Raw genomic sequence first — 23,440 nt, forward strand, 5'->3', positions numbered from 1 at the left:
GGGTTTGAACCACCAGCCGTCTGGTTAGCAGGCAAGTGTCTTAACCACTATGCTACCAGAGCTCCCATGTGCTTCCTTAGTAGCTTTCATTTAAGATTTATGTTGTTAGATATTATTATTTGTATTTAGCTTTTCCACAATGTGCATTTATTATAACACCATGTACAGTAGTTTTATGAATTAATTTCTGATCTCATTCCATATGATAGATTTCTAGAAAAGGGAAATACTTGATTGAAAAAACAGCAGTTGTAGGACCCTTGATTCATTTTTGTCTGGAAATGCATAATTTTTTTCCCTATCTGTACAGTCTCTGGAATCAGTTTTGCGCCACCCAGCGGATAACCGCACTCAGATCCGGGAACTTGGCCAAACTCTGATTGACGGAGGGATTCTTGATGACATAATCAGTGAGAAACTGGAGGCATTCAATGGCCGATATGAAGAACTGAGCCACCTGGTAAGGCTCAGGACATGCATGAGTACTGACAGGTGTCAGTGATATGGCGCTGACCTCAAGAAAGAGAAGTTGGTCACAACGTTAATGGGGACTTTGAAGTAGTAGGTGGAGCACGAATTGATGTAACATTTGTAAGGCAGATAGAACTGACAGTTAAAAAAAATGTCTCCGAGATAGTTTTACCTGTGAGCTATTTAATTTCAATTAAGGATCATATTGTGTTGTTGTTAGGTACCGTCAAGTTGGAGCCAACTCATAGCGACCCTGTATGCAGCAGAACAGAGCACTGTCTGTTCCTGCGCCGTCCACAGTCCTTCCTGTGCTCGAGCCCACTGTTGCAGTCACTGTGTCAGTCCATATCACTGACGTTTGCCCTGTTTACACTGACCCTCTCCTTTACCAAGCATGGTATTCTTCTCCAGGGAATGTTCCCTTCTGAAAACATGACCAAAGTAGATGAGACGAAGTCTGGCCATTCTTGCTTCTAAGGAACATTCTGGTTGTACTTCTTGCAAGACAGATTTGTTTGTTCTTCTGGCAGTCCAAAGTATTTTCAGTAGTCTTTGCCAACACCACAATTCAAAGGCATCAGTTCTTCTTTGGTCTTGCTTATTCATTGTCCACCTTTCATATGAGGTGATTGACAATCCCATGGCTTGGGTTAGGTGCCCCTTAGGATCATATATAGCTGTATATAATATTACACCCACTGCCATTGAGTGGATCCCAACTCGTAGTGACCCCCATTGGGTTTCCAAGGTTGTAAATCTTTATGAAAGCAGAAAGGAAGTCTCATCTTCCTCTGGCAGAGCAACTGGTGGGTTTGAACTCTCATCCTTGGGTTTAGCAGCTGAATTCCTTACCCACTATGCCACCAGAACTCCTTATATATAATAGTGTATATTATAAAAGTAGTATATAATAATATACAGTAGTATAATATATAGTCATCATAGAATGAAATAATATAATTATAACTCATATCTTCCTAATAAACAGTAGGGTCACCAGAGGTACAAATAGGCTGTTATGAAGTGTCACAGATCCCTTAGTTACATATTCAGGATGTACCATAAAAAACATGCTCATGTCAGGAATTACAGGAAGGAGAGGATTCTTTTTTAGGAAAGGAGAGTGGATTTCAGAAGCTTTCTAATACATATTAAATAATAACTGTAGATGTTTATGTCATGAATAGCATCACGCTTAATCCAAATAGTTGTGCAGCAAATAGTTGTTTAATGCAAACCTATATCTGTAGAACTTATTTTAGACTTTGAAAGAGATTCAGGTATCAATAGAGATGCTATTGATGGGTACTCTTTCTTTTTCTACATTTTATTTAGGCTGTACACAGCGAAGCATACATTCAACAGTTTCTACAAGTACAATTTAGTGACATTTAGTACATTCTTTGACTTGTGCGGTCATTCTCACCCTTTTTCCATCAACATGAACTCATTGCCCCCTAGGGTTCCTATCTAATCTTTCAAGTTGTTGTCACTTTTGTCTCATATGCATAGTTCTTAAAAAAGTGTAATGCTCAAGGCAGACATTTTTTACTAGTTCAGCTCAGCTGTCATTTTGTTTTATGATGACTTCAGGGTGTATTTTTGATTTAAGGTTTAAAGTTTGTTTTAAGGTTTAAAGATTACCTCAGGGTCATAGTTTCAAGGGTACATTCATCTTCCATGGCTCTAGAAAGTCTGTAGTCCATGAGAATTTGAAATTCTGTTCTGTACCCTCCCCCCCTTTTGTAAATATTCTTTTGTGGAATCTTTGATCAGAAATTCGATAGCCAGGCACCATCCAGTTCTTCTGTTTTCATGGCAGAGGGGACAGTTTATGGGCAGTTAGCTACACATTCCGTATCTTCCTCCTGTATTTTCTTCTAAGAATTTCATGATTTTAGTTTGCATATTTAGGGCCTTGCTTCATTTTGAATGTGTTTTGTGTATGGTGTGAGGAATGGATCTGTTTCATTTTACTTCATTTGGAAATCCAATTTTCCCAACACCATTTATTGACGAGACTGTCTTTGCCTCATTGAATGAACTTGGCCCCCTTGTTAAAAATCAGCTGACCATAGGTATGTGAATTGATAGACATTCTTGTTACAGTTTATGTCTTACTGGTAATCTGTAATACTTTTATAATTCATTTTATAATACATTTTTATCCTCTTTTTAATATATTATATTGTTGTTGCTGTTATATGCCTTCAAGTTGGCCCCGACTCATAGCAACCCCTCCTTGGGTTTCTGAGGCAGTATCACTAGAGAAGTAGGATTGCCCAATATATTATGTAGGAAATCTTAATATTTTTATATTTTATCTTGTGCCATAGTGCCTAAGGCTTTTGACTGCTAACCAGAAGGCTGGCAGTTCAAACCCACTAGCTATTCCTCGGAAGGAAGGTTGGGCAATACACTTTCTTAGTGATACTACCTCAGAAACCCAAGGAGGGTTTGCTATGAGTTGGATCTGACTTGATGGCAGTGTTTGCTTTGGGAGCTCTGGTGGCATAGTGCCTAAGACATTTGACTGCTAACCAGAAGGCTGGCAGTTCAAACACGCCAGCCACTTTTCAGAAGGAAGGTTGAACAATCTACTTCCACAGAGACACCGCCTCGGAAACCCAAGGAGGGGTCACTATGAGTTGGATCTGACTCAACAGCAGTGTTTGGTTTGGGAGTTCTGGTGGCGTAGTGCCTAAGACATTTGACTGCTAACCGGAAGGCTGGTGGTTCAAGCGCGCCAGCCACTCCTCAGAAGGGAAGTTGAACAATCTACTTCTGCAGAGACACCGCCTGGAAACCCAAGGAGGGGTTGCTATGAGTTGGATCTGACTCCACGGCAGTGTTTGGTTTGGGAGCTCTGGTGGCATAGTGCCTAAGGCATTTGACTGCTAACCAGGAGGCTGGTGATTCAAACGTGCCAGCCACTCCTCAGGAGGAAGGTTGGGTTATCTACTTCTGTAGAGATACTGCCTCAGAAATCCAAGGAGGGGTCGCTATGAGTTGGATATGACTCAGTGTCAGTGAGTTTGGTTTTTGGTTTTATAGAAAAAATAAGAATTAGTAACTCATTGCAAGAAACATAAGATATTAGAAGGACATTTTATTTCTTATCATTGCTAATTATTATTTATTTATAATGAAAGTCCAAGTCATCAAGTAATGCTCTTATAGTCTATTTCTTTTCATGGTGTTCAGAGTATAAGTATGTCCTTGTATTTAGTTATTTATATTTGTGCTGAGCAACTAATGATTAACTTTCTCCCCTGTGTAGGCAGAGAGCAAGCAGATCTCCTTGGAAAAGCAACTGCAGGTCCTGCGGGAAACTGACCACATGCTTCAGGTCTTGCAGGAGAGCTTAACTGAGCTTGATAAGCAGCTCACAACGTACTTGACGGATCGAATAGATGCCTTCCAAGTTCCACAGGAAGCACAGGTATTGCCAGGGATTTGAGGGCTTTTTCGTTGGAAAGAGAGCATATGTAATGGCTTCTCCAGCTTGAAGCAAGCTCTGCCATCCAAAGAAAGCTAAGAATTAGTGAGAAGGATTGACCTTATTTATAGGGCAGTTTATGGGTTTTGGAGTTCTTTTGCTGTCTGTTTGAGACCCTGGAAGATAGTCCTAATCTTTATCGTCTCTTTATGAAAGTGGAACAGTTTTTTTTTTATAAATAAGTTGTGAGCATTAGCAATGACAAATGCAAAGACCTTAGAATGTACATAGTATATAGTCCTGCAAAATACAGTGTGCCCCTTTTATTATAATGTGGAATTATTAAAGCTTATTAAAAAAATCAGTTTAATACATGATTGTCCCTCCCTTCCCCTTCCCACCCTGGTACCTGTCAAAGAACAATTCCTTCTGTGTATTAATATATTAACTTGAGTGAAAGGAAAGGCAATATACAGTAAGGGAGAGGTCAACACAAAATGATCAAGGAAGTGGAGGATATGTGGAGGAGCATAAGAATTAAGGGCAACAAATGTGACTACTGTTACATACACAATCCTGTGATAATAGTAATAACAATAGTTTGTGAGTAGAAAATCAAAGAAGCAGGAAACAGTCCAAAGGACTAACAGAACATGGGAACCCCAGCCTCAATGACCCTGAGGCCAGAAGAACTAGATGGTGCCCAGCTACCACTGCTGACCCCCCGAAAGGGATCACAGTAACAGGTCCTGGACAGAGTGGGGGAAAATGTGGAACAAAACTCAAAATCATAAAAAAGACCAAGCTGACTGATCTGATGAAGACTGATAGAACCCCTAAGACAATGGCCCTTAGACACCCTTCAAGCCTGGAAGTGATTCAACTGGCAGCCAAACAATAGACAGGCCTATAAGGTGAATAAGGTGAACAGTAATGTCAGGAGTGTATGTACTCATTAGAGCAATCAAGCATATGAGGTCAAGAGGACAGCCCAGGGATAAAGCTAGGAAGATGGGAAGGGATGGGAAGGACAAAGGGAATAGATGGGCACAGGGGGAAGTGAGAAGAGTGCTGTTACAGTGTGGGGACTGAAGTAAAAGTCACAAAACACAACATAGATGGATTGTTGAATGGAAAACCAATTTGCTCTGTAAACTTTCACCCAAATCAGAATAAAATAAAATAAAATAAATACCAGTTGTCCTTGAGTTGGTTCTGACTCTTGGTGACCCACATGTATGAGAGGAGAACTGGGCTCCAGAGGGTTTTCAGTAGTTGATTTTTCAGAAGTAGGTCTCCAGGCCTTTTCCCAAGGCACCTTTGAGCAGACTCAAGTCTGCAAACTTTGACTTAGTAGATAAGCACATTAACCATTTGCACTACCCAGGGACTGTATTCAAGCTCACTGTTAGTAGTTACCACCGAATTGACTCATGGCAATTTAAGTATAATAGAAAGAAATATTGCCCATGCCATCTCCATGGTCTTTGGTGCAGTTGAGCCCACCATTGAACCTGTTGTGTCAAGCCATCCCTTTGAGGGCTTTCCTCATTTTCACTTGACCAAACATGATGTACTTTTTTAGCAGTTGGTCTTTCCTGATGTGCCTTATATAGGGTTCAAAATATTTTAATTATTATATGACTATATGGAACTTTAGGAGCTCTGGTAGCATAGTGCCTAAGGCACTTGACTACTAACCAGAAGGCTGGAGGTTCAAACCCACCAGCCACTCCTCAGAAGGAAGGTTGGGCAATCTGCTTCCGTAGTGATACTGCCTTGGCAACCCAAGGAGGGGTCGCTATGAGTCGGGGCCGACTCGATGGCACATAACAACAACAACATATGGAACTTTGGGAGCTCTGGTAATATAGTGCCTAAGGCACTTGACTGCTAACCAGAAGGCTGGAGGTTCAAACACACCAGCCACTCCTCGGCAGGAAGATGAGGCAATCTACTTCCATAGTGATACTGCCTCGGAAACCCAAGGAGGGGTTGCTATGAGTCGGGTCTGACTCGATGGCATGTAACAACAACAACATATGGAACTTTTATTTCATTTATTCTTATATTTTCAAAGACATTCTTCCCTGTTTCTAATCTCTTTTTCAGAAAATCCAAGCAGAGATCACAGCCCACGAGCTAACTCTAGAAGAGTTGAGAAGAAGCGTGCGTTCTCAGCCCCCGACCTCTCCCGATGTCAGGGCTGCCAGAGGAGGCTCTCAGATGGATGTGCTACAGGTGAAGCAGCGAGCTTGCCTTGTACTTTCCAATAGGTTTAATGTAAAAAGAAACTTTGAAAGAGTTGATTACTTGGGTGCCTTTGGTATTCATTATGATGTAAGCAATGGGATGGGAGTGATGTGTTGAAGGGACATTGCACTCCAGGGCACAGAAACATGAGCAGAAAATTACTGAATCTGACTTTTATTGTTGACAAGAGAGAGAAAGAAAGCTTGGTATATTTAAAAGTTATTTTTACATGTTGAATTTAGGTGCCATCAAGCTGATTCCTACTCATAGCAACCCACAGGACAGAGGAGAACTGCTCCATAGGGTTTTTTGGTTAGAGTCTTATTTATTTAAGTGTTACATAGTTGTCACTGTTGAGAATAAACAAAACACACCACTTCAGCAGTTCATACCCACAGCATTTGGTGACACTGATTACATTATTCGAGTTGTGTAACCATTCTCATCCTCCTCCTCTGAGTTATTCCTCTCTCTTTAACAGAAACTCACTTCCCTCTTAAGGTTCCTGTCTAACATTTTGAGTTGCTGTTATCACTTAGATCTCATATAGATCTTGACAGGGCATAATACTCAAGGCAGACTTTTTTTTTTTTTAAACTAGTTAAACAGTTTGGTTTTAGAATGACTTCAGGGTATTTTTTGGTTTGAGGTTTAAAGATGATCTCAGGGCAATAGTTTCAAGAGTTCTTCCAGCTTCTGTGGCTTCAGAAAGTCTGGAGTCCATGAGAATTTGAAATTCCTTTCTGCATTTTCCCCCTTTTAATCAGAATTCTTCTTTGGAAGTTTGATTGAAACATTCAGTATTGGTAGCTGGGCACCATCTAGTTCTTTTGGTCTCATGGCAAAGGAAGAAGTTGTTTATGGGCAGTTAGCCACATGTTCCATATTCTTCTATTTCTGATGCTGCTGCTTCCTTTGCTACTCCACGTGAATAGATACTCAGTGTTGTGCCTTGGCCAGCTGATTGCAAGCTCTTAAGACCCCAAGCACTGCACAGTTATCTAGGAGGTAGAGCAGAACCAGTAAATATTATTAGGCTAATAAACTGAGGTGTGCCATGGAACTATGACCCTAAATCTCTAAACCAAGGAACCAAATCCCATGAGTTTTGGGTTGTATATAAGCAGTCTCGGTAGGTATTCTTTCTGTTTTTTGTCATTGTTGTAAATAGTATCTATCACGCAACTTTTGCCCTTTCAGCTTTTTACAGGTGTACAACTTATTGACAGCAATTGCAATAATGACTCTGTAACCCTACCCTTAATGTGATTTTTCCATACCTATTAATCCTCCTTTTCCTCACTCCCTCCCACCCTTGGTAGCCATGAAGAAACTTTGGTCTCTGTACATTTGTACTTTCTTGTCTTTTTATGTAAGTGAGGTCATCCAATATTTTTCCTTTTGTGATTGATTTATTTCACCCAGCATAGTATCTTCAGGCTCCCTCCATACTGTAGCTTATATGAAGAGCCCATTTCTGCTGCTGTTGAGTAGTAGTTCATTTTATGTAAGTGCCACTCTTTGTCTGTCCGTTCATCTGTTGGTAGGCATTTAGATTGTCTCCACCTTTGGTGATGTGACTGGTGCTAACAGTGAACATTAGTGTACAGGTCTTTGTGTGAGTCTGTGCTTTCCCATCTTCGGGTGTACACCAAGGAGTGGAATTTGTGGGTCATACGGTAGTTCTATTTTTGTGGGTCATATGGTAGTTCTGTTTTTCATCTTTTGAGGAACTTCTGCACTGTTTTCCAGGTGGCTGTACTATCTTGCATTCCTACTAGCAACGAGTAAGGTTTCTAACTCCCTACATGCTCATCAACATTTGTTATTTTTTTTTTATTTTTTTAAAATCTCAGCTTTCCTAGTGAGAGTGAAATGATATTTCATTGTGGTTTTGATTTGTGTCTCTCTGATGGCTAATGACACTGAGCATCTTTTCATGTGTCAGGTGGCCATTTGAGTGTCCTTTTTGGTGAAATGCCTATTCAAGTCCTTTGCCCATTTCATAATGGGGTTTTGCCTTTTTGTTGTTGTCAATGTTATATATATATACTTTTTTGCTGGATATAGGTTTCTGAAGGAGCTCTGGTGGTGTAGTGGTTAAGGAATTGGCTGCTATCCAAAAGGTTGGTGATTTGAGTCCACCAACCACTCTGAAGAAAGATGAGGAACTGTGCTTTTGTAAAGATTTATAGCCTTGGAAACCCAGTGGGGTCACTACAAGTCAGAATCAACTTGATGGCAGTGAGTTTGGTTTATGCGGTTTCTGAAGATATTTTGCTAGTCCGTAACTTGTCTTTTCACTGTTTTGGTATGTCTTTTGATGAACAAAAGTTTTAGATTTTTATGGAGCTATTTGTGCTTTTGTTATTATGTTAGATAACCCATTGTTAAAAGCCAGAACTCTGAATATAGCCCCTGTTTTTTTTCCCCTAATAATTTTATGGCTTTAGTTTTCCCATTTAGGTCCTTAATCCATTTTGAATTTGTTTTCATGTGTGGTGTGAGGCATAGGTTCTGTTTCATTTTTCTGCTTGTAGAAATCCAGTTTTCTCAACACTTTTAAGAGATTCTCTTTTCCTCATTGAATGGGCTTAGCCCTCTTGTCAGAAATCAGTTAACCATAGATATGTGGGTTTATTTCTGAATCTTAATTCTATTCCGTTGCTCTATATGTCTTCAGGAGCTCTGGTAGCATAGTGGCTAAAGCACTTGACTGCTAACCAGAAGGCTGGCGGTTCAAACCCACCAGCCACTCCTCGGAAGGAAGGTTGGGCAATCCTACTTCCGTAGTGATACTGCCTCGGAAACCCAAGGAGGGGTCACTATGAGTTGGGGCCGACTCGACGGCACATAACAACAACATAACAATATGTCTTTTGTTATTTAGCAGGCTATTTTGATTACTGTAGCTATGTACTATGTTTTAAAATCAGGTAATATGAACCTCCTAGTTTGTTCTTCAATTTCAACATTGCTTTAGCTATTGGAGTTCTTTTGCCATTCCACAGACAATTGAGGATTGGTTTTTCTATTTCTGTAAAGAAGCTTGTTGGAATTTTGATCAAGATTGCATTGACTCTGTGGATTGCTTTGGGTAATAGTAACATCTGAACAATATTCAGTCTTCTACTCCATGAACATGGAACATCTTTTCATTTTGGCTGTAATCTTTCTCCTACAGAGCTACTAGGTAGGTTTGAACTGCCATCCTTTCAGTTAGCAGACTTTCTCTTTAATACAGAATACTTGTCAGTACTGGGGTGACTGGTGTGCTAGGCAGGCAGAACACTCATGAAGTGTAGCACCACTTAGTTTCTTAATAGCTAATGTGACATTGACTTTCACCCTGAGCTTATGATGAAAGTCATTTCGAGTTATAGGTTCTAGAAGTTTATTTTTCATACTGATGAGAAAGTTCATTAGATTTTCATTCCAGAGAGGTCAGGTTAGTTTTTATTATTGGTAAGACTGATAAGTAATTCATGGAACTGAGCTGTGCAGTTTACTTAGGTGATCATGTAATCTTATCATGAATTTTAGGATATTTTTTGTCATGCCCCTGAATACTTATATTCATGCTTTATTTTAAAGCTTTTTAGCAGTGTTTGTTATACTGATTTATCTGAAAAGAGAGATTATCATTCTGATGTGAGTGGCTTGTTATTGTCTCTGCAACAGAGGAAACTGCGAGAGGTGTCCACGAAGTTCCAGCTCTTCCAAAAGCCTGCTAACTTTGAGCAGCGCATGCTGGACTGTAAGCGAGTGCTGGATGGGGTGAAATCAGAACTGCATGTTCTGGATGTGAAGGATGTGGACCCCGACGTCGTACAGACCCACCTGGACAAGTGCATGGTGAGGCTGTAGGTGCTTAGCATATCGTGGGTGTTTCTCAGCAGCCTGTGGGTAAGCCTAATGCTTTTCTTTGAAAGTTGTTAGTCTACAGTGTGCTAAACACTGGGATCAACAGTGGGAAACAGGATAAAAATAAGAATAAATAAGTGATTCTTCCCCTTAAAGAGCCTAGAAGAGAGGGGAAAAATCCAATCCAAACCAAAGTAGTTGCTGTTGAGTCGATGTTAACTCTTGGCAACTCCATGTGTGTCAGAGTAAAACTGTGTTCTATAAGGTTTTCAGTGGCCATTTTTGGGAAGTAGAGCCCCGGGACTCAAACCTCCAGTTTTTTGGTTAGTAGCCGAGCTTTCAACTACTTATACCGCTGAGTGTAATGAAATAAGGAAACTAGAATAGGCATGTATACAAGATGGTTCAGGAAAACAGAACAGAACAGAGGAAGCTCACTCTAATCATAGCATCAGGTTAGGAGAAGGCTCTGGCAAGATATGACTAATGAGCTAAGTTTATAAGGATATATTTGAGTTAGCTAGAAGAAGCATCCTTACAACTGGACCAACAAGCAATATAAAAAAAAAAAAAATGAAGGAAAGATTGAGGTTGTCAGGGATTTAATTTTACTTGAGTCCATATTTAACACCCATGGAAATAGCAGTGAAGAAATCAGATGATGTATTGCACTGGGCAAATCTGCTGCAAAAGACCTCTTAAAAGTGTTAAAGAGCAAAGGTGTCACTTTGAAGACTGTGATACACCTGATCCAAGCCATGGCATTTCCAACAGTCTCCTAAGCTTGTGAAAGCTGCACAATGAATAAGGAAGACTGTGGTGGTTAAGTTTGTGTGTTATCTTGGCTGAGCTTGGTTGAGTGGCTGGGCAGTTGAGTGTAGTTATTCCCCATGATGAGACTGGTAATTAACTCCATGGTGGAATCTATTGGAGCAGCCAAGTAGCTGCTTTGGGATATGGTCTGCTTCCTGTATATAAGAAGCAGCTTTGAGAATGGTCTCTAGCCTATGGTATGCTTGAACCCTGCATGTAGCTGTGTTGTTGTTCAGCAGCCTGCCATGCTCTGCTGACCTTGGGACTTTCAAGAGACTTGAATTAATGACCTGCTGTGTGGTTTGGTAACATTGGGACTATGCCTTTTTACTTGTCAACCTTGGGTTTGTTAGCCTCAGCAGCCAGTGGCTTTCTAAGTGAAGAGATGCCTCTAGCTTCAGTGGGCTGGGAGCAGGAGGCAGAGCTGCAACCCAAGGTTGAGGGGCTTTCACCCAGCCCCCAGAGCCTGGCACTTTGAACTTGGACTTATAGCCTACCAAATTGTAAGAGAATAAACTCCTGTTTCTTCAAGTCATGCTATTTATAGTATATTCCTGTCAGAGTGGCACTAGGTAACCAGAACAGAAGACCACAGAAGAATTGATGCATGTGTTGTTGTGGTGTTGTGGAAGAATACTGAAAATACTGCTAGAAAAATGAGCAAATCGGTCTCAGAAGAAGTGCAGCCAGAATGCTCCTTAGAAGGGAGAATGGCCAGACTTTGTCTCGCTTACTTAGTTTATGTTGTCAGAAGGGACTGTTCCCTGGAGAAGGAATCATGCTTGTTAAAGTAGAGGGTCACTGAAGACAGAGAAGACCCTCAATGAGATGGACTGACACAGTGGCTGCAACAATGGGCTCAAGTACAGCAAGGATTGTCAGGATGACGCATGACTGGCAGTGTTTCATTCTGCTTTACATAGGGTCGCTGTGAGTTGGAGCTGACTTGATGGCACCTAATAGCAAGAAGAAGCATATTTAGAATGGATATCAGGAATATTACAGAGTGAAAAAAAAGTAAAATTTTAAGTTCTAATTTATAAAGTTTAAGCCTAAAGTATGAAAGAAGAAATTATACTTAAAATGAATGTCAGGAGTATTACAGTATAAAAAATCATCCCCTTGGAAAATTAAAAGTTTAACTTCTAAGTTACAATGTTTAAAGCTAAGATATGAAAGAATAAATTACATATAGGCCTTATTACTATCTTAGTCTTGAGCTTTGTCTTTAAATTGAATACAAGTTTGAAATGAAATGGCCAGGAAGACACAATATTAGAATTAGTGTCCTGCTTGATCATCCTGAAGAAATCAAAGATGACATTTATGTTGTATTTGATTAGAATAAGAGAAACCTGGGAAGAGTTTTTTCTGTTTTTCAAAACTGCACTCGCCACAAGTTATTGTTCACATATTGAAGGCCATTTGATTACTCCAAAGCTGGAATGGCTAGAAGGGTGAACAAATACGTATTTAATGTATATGTGTGTGTGTGTGTGTGTATATATATATATATATATATATACACACATACACACACACACACACACATTTATTTACTGGGATATAGTAGTAAACAAAACAAACACCATCCTTGACCTTGTGTAACCTGACCTAGTCCACTGTTACAACTTGACCTAGTCCACTGTTATAAGACGACGCCATATAAAATGTCTCAGATTGAGACTATGATGCATGAAGACTGGAGAACCTGGCCAGAATAAAGGTTTTTGGTGTCAAGGTAACCACTGAAAGGATCCCTGGTGGCACAGTGGTTAAATGCTCATCTGCCAATGGTAAGATTGGCTGTTTGAACCTACCAGCCCCTCCATGGGAGAGAGATGTGACAGTCTGCTTCCTTAAAGATTGTAGCCTTGGAAACCTGTGGAGCAGTTCTAATCTGTGCTGTAGGTAATGAGTCAGAATCAGCTTAACGGCAACAGGTGGAATGAGAACAGCTTGAAATTTGATCTACAGGATTCTGATTTCCTATTGCCCTACATATCGTGATGTATTTTGAGGTTTATATATTTTTTTATTATATAACTAATACAAGCTCATTATGGTAGACATGGTACTTTGAGAAATACAATGAAGAAATGAATACAAATAATTTTTTACTACTCTTAACATTTAGGATTTTTAAAAATATGATTTTAAACATGATAAATATTCAGTCCTAATATTTTTCTACTTTATATAGGAAAATAACTTATATTATTAAATACTTTCATAAGCATTTATAACACAATTTCAAGTTTTTTTAAAAACAAGATTTACCTCTTAATAGCTTATATTTTCTTATCTGACTTTAAAAGTGTATTATGACCTTGATTTCATTCAGTGCATTTTGATTTCCATAGTCAATTGTTCACTGTCAATCTGTGTGTAGGGTGTGTTCTGAAATGCTCCTTGTTAGTGAATTTTCAGTCTCTGGGTGGAGCAAATGGGTAACATGTTTGACCGCTAACTGAAAGGTTGGTGCGTGGAGTTCACCCAGAGGCACCTGGAAGAAAGGCCTGGTGACTGGCTTCCGAAAGGTCACAGCCATTGAAAAGCCTGTGGAGCACAGCCGTACTCTGACACGCGTGGGGTCACTATGAGTCAGAGTGGACTTGACGGCAATAGTTTAGGGAGTTCTACTACAATATGTATATTGTCTTTTTTTATTAATATTTTTAAGAAACTCTATAAAACTTTGAGTGAAGTCAAGCTTGAAGTCGAGACTGTAATCAAAACAGGAAGGCACATTGTCCAGAAGCAGCAAACTGATAACCCCAAAGGGATGGACGAGCAGCTGACTTCTCTGAAGGTCCTCTACAATGACCTGGGTGCCCAGGTGAGGAGGGAAACCACACCCATTCTTCTCTGACTGACTGTCTCTCATTTGCTTGCTCTCTCTGTCTCTCATTTATGTATTTTTAAATTTCACTTCTTAGACAATGCATGGTTGAGTTTTATGGCATTTAATATATACTTTAAGTTATTCCCACAATTTTTATGGTTTTCAATGGGCACTTATATTTAATATGTTATTCTAGGAAAACTGTACAAATGATGGTTTCTGTATAAATTTAAGTTGTTGGTTCTTGGATTTCTAAATTGAATTGTCTGAGAAATGTGAAAATGTCTAAACTCTAATAAATACGACATGGCAGGAAGTTCCTGTAAATCTACCAGGATTTAAAATCCTTCCAAGAAGCATCTATGGTTTGGGCCTTCTGGCAAATCCATGGGGGAGTTGTGGGTCTATGTACTGTGAGTGACTGGACCCAATAGACTGCTGTCTTCTCTCACTGTGAATCTTGGCTTTGAAGCCAGGAAAGCAAAAGTGTGTGTGTGGAGCTGAAACATTTTTGGCAGTGTTGAAAAATGGTGTTAGGTAATGTTCTGAATCCTACTTGGGTTATTAAATACTAATAACTTCCAGTTGAAGTAAAATTGAAGTTTCTACATATGCCCAGAGAACACTAGCTGAAATTTTATCACTTTCTGATCACTTAATAGGAATAAACAGTTCATATATTTTCTAGACAATTTTGGCCTTATTTCTGCAAGATTAGATTTTGGGTGTGATATATTTCGATACATTGCATATCGGGAACACACATTATAGAGTTTCTTCTTGGTAGTTTACTGCTGATGTTATTTATTAAATATTATTATATTCATTCATTGCCTGGCATTTTATAGGGAACTGTGGTGGTACTGTGGTTAAAGCATTGGGCTGCTAACTGAAAGGTCTGTGCTTTGAACTGAACAACCACTGTGCAGGAGAGAGATGAGGCAGTCTACTTCTGTAAAGGGTAACAGCCTTGGAAACCCTATGAGCAGTCCTACTCTGTCCTATAGGGTAGGTATGAGTTAGAATTGACTTGATGGCAGTGGGTTTGGGTTTAGAGGGCATTTTATGGATGGAATGGTATTGCTGGCTTTTATACTAATTTTCTAATTGTAATTATGATTTTAGAGTTAATGAATTTGCTCTGTCAACACAATTGGGACTTTACTATGTGCCAGGAGTTATAGCAGCCTGTAAGTGTATTGTAGTGAGCAAAAACATAAATTATCTCTTCCCCTAAAGGAACTTACAGTAGTGAAGGAGAAACATATTAATCAAGTAGTAACACGAAGTCATGCTAGATTATAAGTGTGAAGTGTTATAAGGAAGAGCATGTGGTGCTTTAAGAATATACGTGTAGGGGCTTTGGCCCAGTATGGAATTAGGAAGCCTTCCTTCCAAGAGCAATGCTTGAGCTAAGATCTGATGGATGTAAGTTGAATGAGGAGTAACCTGGCTAAAGCCTGAGGAAAAGCTGCTGAGGCTGATGGAACAACATTTGTAAAGCCCTGTGGTAGGAGGCAGTATGGCATGTTTGTGTGACTAGAACAGCGAGCAAGTGTTGGGAACATGGTGTTGGAGCTATAGGATGGGACAAGACTCTGGCAGGATCTTAGAGTTTGTCTTTAGGATTTAAATCTCTATTTTAAGAGCAGGTATTAGCTGGGAGATAACATGCTCAGATAGGTGTTTTTAAAAGTTCTTTCACTGCAGTTTGGGGAGTGGTGTGCAAGGAAGGAGCCCTGGTGGCAAAGTGGTTAAAGTGCTTGGCTGCTAACTGAAAGATTGGTGGTTTGAACCCATCAGGTGCTCTGTTTTCTGTGGCAGAAACATATGGCAGTAAGCTTCTGTTAAGGTTTATAGCCTCAGAAACCATATTGGACAGTTCTGCTCTGTCCTTACAGGGTTGCTGTGAGTCAGAATTTACTCAGTGGCAATGAGTTTAGTTTTTTTTTTTTTTGAGGGGGGGATTTTAAGAGTAGATGTTTGCGAAAAGGACAAGGAAGCCACATGGTCCGACTTCCTCTAACCCCACAAAAGGAAGACAGAGTCGCCATCAATAACCCAAGGCCTATTCCTATAAGGCCAGACATGCTGCCTCCCTCCAGCCCTTTCACCAACCTTTCCTCCCAAAGCACCCACCACCTCTCTCCTGGGTTCGATAATTCGCTGCAGTGACCCTACAGAACAGATTATGGGGCTTATTAGGGAAGCACCACAGGCTACAATTCAAGTTCAGGAAAAATGCTCAGTCTCTCTCCCAGCCCACCATCCCTCAGCCAACAGTCTCTCACAGTCTCTTTTCCAGCAGTGCGTGTCCCTCGGTGTCTCACTCAGCAATGCGTGTGTCTTGCATCTCTTTCCCAGCAACACGTGTCTCAGGAGTGCGTCTCTTTCAGCAGCACATCTTCCTCAACCAGCAGTCTGAGAGAGCTCTGTCTTCAGGAGGCTTCCACTTAGCCCAGCTGAGTGGTCAAACCAACCAATCATAACATCAGAATTCTGAACACCTGAGAGAGAGCAGGACCCTCCCACAACATTGTTTAGTGCCATTCCCAACAGAAATACCCCAGGTGAACAACTTTGGCAATCAGGAGCTCCTCAGTTGCTCATGGCAAATTCCACCTTGGAGTTTACAAAGACTTATGGGTAGAAAAGCCACACTAAGTAATTTACTACACTGCAATGTTTTAAGAGTAGACTCATAAGCAATTAGCAAGTCATTGTAGTCTTACTCTTGGTGAGAAATGATGATGGCTTGAACTAGGATGGAGCAGCAGAAATGGAATAAAGTACATGGATTTTAGACATATTTAGGGAGTGAAATCAATAGGACTTGGTGATGGATTGATTGGTTATAGGGGAACAGAAGAAGGAGATATCAAGGTTGACTCCTGGGTTTCTGACTTGCTTACCTAGATGATTGTTGTATTGTTACTTGGATAGGAGCACTGGAAGGAAAAGCAGGAACATGGAGAAATCTTTAGTATGGTATTGGACATCTTGATGTTTTAGGTGCCTTTGAGAGAGTTGATTGGAGATAACAAGTACGTCATTATTCAGGTAGGGAGAGTATTTCTGAGTGGAAGACCTGACGATTTGAAAGTTTTCAGGGTTGATGAGGTTGCCTAGGGAAAAAGCATAGTGCAAAAAGAATACCTTGGACCAGGCATTCAGGAATTACACTGTTGTTGTTGTTATGTGCTGTCAAGTCGGATCCGACTCACAGCGACCCCAACTTGGGTTTCTGAGGCAATACCACTATGGAAGTAGATTGTCTACCCTTCCTTCCGAGGAGTGGCTGATGGGTTTGAACCTCCAGCCTTCTGGTTAGCAGTCAAATGCCTTAGGCACTACACCACCAGAGCTCGTAGAAATCACACTATTGCAAAAAGAAACTGAAATAAGAGTAGCAAGAGGTGTTAGGCAAACCAGGAGAGTGCTAAGGGCTAGAAGGCCAAGAGGAGAACATATTTCAGGATTTGCTAATGTGGCACAACTCAAAATGGGAAGAACGGCTGCAAAAATCCATTAATAATCAGAACATGGAATGTATGACGTATGAAACAAGGAATATTGGAAGTTGTCAAAAATAAAACTGAACGGAGAAAGATTGATAACCTAGGCATTAGTGAGCTGAAATGGACTGGTTTTGGCTATTTTGAATCACACAGCCATATGATCTACTGTGCTGGGAGTGACCAAGTAAAGAGGAATGATGTGGCATTCATTGTCACAATAAATGTATCAAGATCTATTCTGAAGTACAATGCTGTCGATGATAGGATAATACCCATACGCCTACAAAGAAGATTCATTAAAATATTTCAACAAATGGATGCTATGTTGGAGGCAATTACTCATGTAAGCCAAGAAATTTGGAATACAGTTACCTGGCCAGCTGACTGGAGAGATCCATATTTGTACCCACTCCAAAGAAAGGTGATCCCACAGAATGTGGAAATTATCAAACAATATCATTAATATCACATGCAGGTAAAATGTTGCTGAAGATAATTCAAAAACAGTTGTGGCAGTATGTTGACAGGGAACTTCCAGAAATGCAACCTGAATTCAGTAGAGGGTGTGGGATGAGGTATATTATTGCTGGTGTCAGATGGGTCTTGGCTGAAAGCAAAGAATACCATAAAGATGTTAACTTGTGTTTAGTTGATTACACAAAAGCATTTGACTGTGTGGATCATAACAAATTGTGGATAACATTGAGAAGAATGGGAATTCCAGAACACTTAATTGTGCTCATGAGGAACCTGTACATAGACCAGGAGGCTATGGTTTGAACAGAAGAAGGGAATATTGCATAGTTTAAAATCAGGAAGGAGTGTGTCAGGGTTGTATCCTTTCACTACAGGACTATATGAAGAAGAATGTGGAATCGGGATTGGAGGAAAACTCGTTAACAACCTGTGATATGCAGATGACACAACCTTGCTTGCTGAAAGTGAAGATGACTTGAAGCACTTACTGATGAAGATTAAACACTGTAGTCTGCAGTATGGATTACACTTCAACATAAAGAAAACAAAAATCTTCACAACTGGACCAATAAGCAGCATCACAATAAATGGAGAAGAAAGGATTGAAGTTGTAAAAGATTTCATATTACTTAGATCCACTATCACCACCATGGAAGCAATAGTCAGGAAATCACATGACATACTGCACTGGGCAAATCTGCTGCAAAAGACCTCTTTGAAATGCTGAAGAGCAAAGTTGTCTCTTTGAAGACTGAGGTGCACCTATTCCAAGCCATAGTATTTTCAGTCACCTCATATGAATGTGAAAGCTGGACAGTGAATAAGGAAGACAGAAGAAGACTTGATGCTTTTGAGTTGTGTGTGGTGTTGGCGAAGAATGGTGAAAGTTGCATGGACTGCCAGAAGAATGAACAAATCTCTACTGGGAGAAATGCAGCCAGAATTCTCCTTGGAAGGAAGAATGGTCCAGCTTGTCTCACCTGTACCTACTTGGTCATGTTGTCAGAAGGGACCAGTCCCTGGAGAAGGATATCATGTTGGTAAAGAGGAGGGTGAGTGATTAAGGGGAATACTTTCAATGACAGGGATCGGCACAGCGGCTGCAGTGATGTGCTCTGGTATAGCAAGGATCGTGGTGCTGGTGCAGGACCCGAGAGTGTTTCATTCTGCTGTGTGTAGGGCCACTGTGAGTCAGAGTTGCCCCTATGGCACCTATCAACAAGAACAACACAAAGTTGAATGCTTTTGCATAGTCAATAAAATACAAGTACACTTCTTTCTGGTATTCTGTCCTTTCAGCCAGGATCCTTCTGATATCAGCAATGATATCCCCTATTCCACATCCTCTTCTGAATCCAGCTTGCATTTCTAGATGTTCCCTGTCAATGTACTCCTGCAACCATCTTTGAATTATCTTCAGCAAAATTTTACTTGCATGTGATATTAATGATATTGTTTGATAATTTCCGCATTCTGTTGGGTCACTTTGGTTTGGAATGGGTACAGATATGGATCTCTTCCAGTCAGTTTGCCAGGTAGCTGTCTTCCAGATTTATTGGCTTCGATGAGTAAGTGTCCTCTCTATGCCAGGTAAATATAGTGCACATTAAAAATATCCATTAGGTTTATTGTTATCAAGGTCATTATTGAACTTGGCTAAGTCAATTTATGTGAAATAATGGGAATGAAAGCCATTATGGCTTTACTGGAGGTGGGGTTAAAGAAGAAATTTTTTTTTTTTTTTTTTTTTGAGTTTGAGTTTGAGTTTGAGAGACTGAGTATGTTTAATAGCTGATGAGAATGATTCTTGGAGAGGAAAAAGTTACATATTCAAAAGGTTGTTGTTGTTGTTGTTATATGCCTTCAAGTCGGACCCAACTCATAGCGACCCTTCCTTGGGTTTCTGAGGTGGTATCACTATGGAAGTAGATTGCCCAACCTTCCTTCCGAGGAGTGGCTGGTGGGTTTGAACTGCCAGCCTTCTGGTTAGCAGTCAAGTGCTTTAGGCACTACACTGTCAGAGCTCCTCAAAAGTTAGAGGGGGTAAATGGCTACATACAAGATTTAGAAGTTGATGTAGTCTCATTCAATATTCATATTTGAAGCCAATCCAAAGAAAGGTGATCCAACAGAATTTGGAAATTATTGAACAATATCATTAATATCACACACAAGTAAAATTTTGCTATAAACTATTAAAAAATGATTGCAATAGTGCATTGGCATCGAGCTGCCAGAAATTCAAGCCAGATTCAGAAAGGGGTATGGAATGAGGACTATTACTGCTGATGTCAGATGGATCTTGGCAAAAGCACAGAGTACCAGAAGGATGTTTACCTGTGTTTTATTGACTCTGCAAAGGCATTTGACTGTGCCGATCGTAGCAAATTATGGATAACATTGCAAAGCATGGGAATTCTGGAATACTTACTTGTGCTTATGAGAAGCCTGTACAAAGACCAGGAGATGATTGTTCCAACAGACCAAGGGGATACTGCATGGTTTAAAATCAGGAGGGTTTGCATCAGGGTTGTATTCTTTCACCATACTTATTCAGTCTGTGTGCTGAGCAAATAATTCGAGAAGCTGGGCTATATGAAGAAAAACACAGTGTCCGTAAGACTCATTAACAACCTGCAATATGCAGATGACACAACCTTGCTTGCTGAAAGTGAAGATGGTTTGAAGCATTTACTGATGAAGACCAAAGGCTACAGTCATCTATATGGACTATCCCTCAACATAAAGAAAACAAAAATCCTCACAACTGGACCAATAAGCAATATCATGATAACTGGAGAAAAGATTGAAGTTGCCAAGGATTTCATTTTACTTGGATTCATAATCAAGGACCATGGAAGCAGCAGTCAGGAAATAAATATGTCCTGCATTGGGCAAATCTGCTTTGTAAGACCTCCTTACATGTTAAAGAGCAAAGACGTCACTTTGAAGACTAAGGTGCACCAGACTCAAGCCATGGTATTTTCCATTGCCTCATATGCATATGAAAGCAGAATAGAGAATAAGGGGGACTGAAGAAGTGATGCTTTTGAATTATGTTGATGAAGAGTATTGAATATTCCAAGGACTGCCAGAAGAATAAACCAATCCGTCATGGAAGAAGTACAGTGAGAATTCTCCTTAGAAGTGAGGATCATATAATTAGGATCGACCATGCCTTGGAGCAGGATTTGATGCTTGATAAAGTTAGAGGGTCAGTGAAAAAGAGGAAGACCCTTGATGAGGTGGATTGACAGAGTTGCTGCAGCAGTGGGTTCAAGCACAGCAACATTTGTGAGGATGGCTCAGGAATGGGCAGTGCTTTCTACTGTTGTGCATAGGGTCGCCATGAGTTGGGATCGACTCAGTGGCACCCAGCAACAGCAACAATTCAGTATGCAATTCATCTTAATATGTATTGGTTAGACTAAGTAGACTATAAATTGTTATCAGTTGAACTGTAAATTATTTTCTTCCCGGTATATACTAATTGTAAGTTGCACAAAGTTTTATGATGATTGTGTAGCTGCCTGGGCATGTGAAAGTCAGATAAATATCATTTGCATAAATACTGTCTTTCAATATAATTGAATTATTTGTCTCCACATAATAACAATGAGAGGCTATTAATTTAGGGTTATGGATTTTAATTAAATTGTGTAGAAAAAATAGTTCAATTTTAAAAGAAGGACTTTAATTATTCCTTGATGTATGAAAGAGAAAAACTGAACTTTAGGGGACCAAAAAAAAAAAAAGGAATGTAATGCATGTCACTTATTTACAAAGTTCATTCTTGATATCATCGTATCTAGCTGAGAAAATTTCACACAATATATAATTTATCACATTAATAATGTTATTGTCTAGCTATATATGTGTTTGGGAGCTCTGGTAACATAGTGCCTAAGGCATTTGACTGCTAACCAGAAGGCTGGTGGTTCAAACCCACCAGCCACTCCTCGGAAGGAGGATGGGGCAATCTACTTCCATAGTGATACCGCCTCGGAAACCCAAAGAGGGGTCACTATGAGTCAGGCCTGACTCGATGGCAAACAACAACAACATATATGTGTTCATAAAGATTAAGAACTGATTATTTTTAAAGGGTTGCGATAGCTTTTATTTATTTACTTTTCCACATTTTATTGTGTTTTAGGTGAATGTTCACACAACAAATTAGTTTCCCATTCAACAATTCACACACAAATTGTTCTGTGACGTTAGTTGCTATTTCCCCAGTGTCAGCACTTTTCCTGTGTCCATCCCTCCACTTTCCCTATCCCTTCCTACCTTTTCATTGTTGCTTTCGGGCATATGTTGCCCATGTGGTCTCATACAGTTGGTTGTTCTAAGGATCATATTCCTTGCAGGTGTTACTGTGTAGTTTATAGGCCAGTCTATAATTTGGTGAAAAGGGCACCTCCTGTAGTTACTTCATTTCCAGGTTAAAGGGTATCTTAGGGCATTAGTCTTGGGGGTTCCTCTAGTCTTTCTCAGTCTAGTATGTCTGATATTTTTGTGAATTTGAGTTCTGCATTTTCTTTCCCATTCTAAACAGAACCTTCTGTTGTATCCCCAGTCAGAGCCATCAGTAATGGTGGCCAGACACCATCTGGCTCTTCTCAGGTAAAGCAGACTGTGGTTCTCGTGCTCCTGTGTACTGATTGCTTCTGTGAGTCACTGGTTTTCTTACCACCCTTTGCTCTGGGGGCAGGGGTGGAGACAGTAGTTGTATCTTAGATGGCCACTCATAAACCTTTAAGACCCCATGAGCTACTCAGCAAACTAGGATATAAAACATTATCTTTATGAACTATGTATGCCGGCTGACCTAGATATCCTTCCACACCTATGTAATAACATACCTTAATTTACCTATTTAACCAGTCATACAATTGCCTCATACACATGTGAGAGCTGGACGTTGAATTGTGGTGTTCGTGAAGGCTATTGAATGTACCATGGATTGCTAGAAGAACAAGCAAATCTGTCTTGGGAGATGTACTGTTGGAATGCTTCGTAGAAGTGAGAATTGCCAGGCTTTGTCTCTCGTACTTTGGTTGTGTTGTTAGAAGGGACCAATCCTGGGGGGAAGGATATTGTGCTTGGTAAAGTAGGTGTTCAGCGGAAAAAGGGAAGATCCTCAACAAGATGGATGGACACTGTGGCTGTGACAATGGGCTGAAGCATGGCAATGATTATGAGGACGGTGTAGGATTAGGCAGTGTTTCCTTCTGTCATACATAGGGTTGCTGCGAGTCAGATGCAGTTCAGTAAAACCCAATGGCAACTGCAACCACTCCCAAATTTTTGGTTGTTATTACTGTTGTTGCAGAATTGTTTGTGTTGTAGCATTTGTTGTTCCTTATCCTTTCATACCTCTCATTGTCTTCATTTACCTTGGTCATGTTGGACTGACTGTCCCTGTATTGTGAATTGCCTCTCCCTTCACCAGAATTAACACATCTCTTTTCTAGTAATTGGTTCTCAACCTTCACCCCCCAATCCCTGCTAACTATCAAAGTATGTTTGTTTCTGTGTGTAACCTGTTGACTTTTTTTTTTTTTTTATTAGGATTTGGGTGAAGATTTATAGAGTAAATTCACTTTTCATACAGCAGTTCACATATACTTTGTCTCATATCATTGACCAAAATTTACCATGCAGCAGCTCCCCTCCCACTTCCTCCCCATAGTTACCTCCTCCCAGTGTCCATCCCTTCATACTCTTCTGCACCCTGAGCTATCTCCCTGTGCATAA

General features: G+C 40.1%; 1 protein-coding gene across 1 annotated transcript in view; it reads left to right on the forward strand.

Moving 5' to 3' along the window:
• Positions 1-23,440, forward strand: part of UTRN (utrophin) — a 731,009-nt gene that overhangs the window by 266,855 nt on the left and 440,714 nt on the right. Inside the window, 5 exon segments of the mRNA XM_042782042.1 lie at positions 223-460; positions 3,752-3,913; positions 6,023-6,151; positions 9,845-10,018; positions 13,524-13,679. Of these exon segments, the coding sequence (XP_042637976.1) occupies positions 223-460; positions 3,752-3,913; positions 6,023-6,151; positions 9,845-10,018; positions 13,524-13,679 (859 nt within the window).

Source organism: Orycteropus afer, unplaced genomic scaffold, assembly GCF_000298275.1.
Source record: "Orycteropus afer afer isolate SDZICR_OR568_19922 unplaced genomic scaffold, OryAfe1.0 scaffold00226, whole genome shotgun sequence".
Taxonomy (NCBI): Eukaryota; Metazoa; Chordata; class Mammalia; order Tubulidentata; family Orycteropodidae; genus Orycteropus; species Orycteropus afer.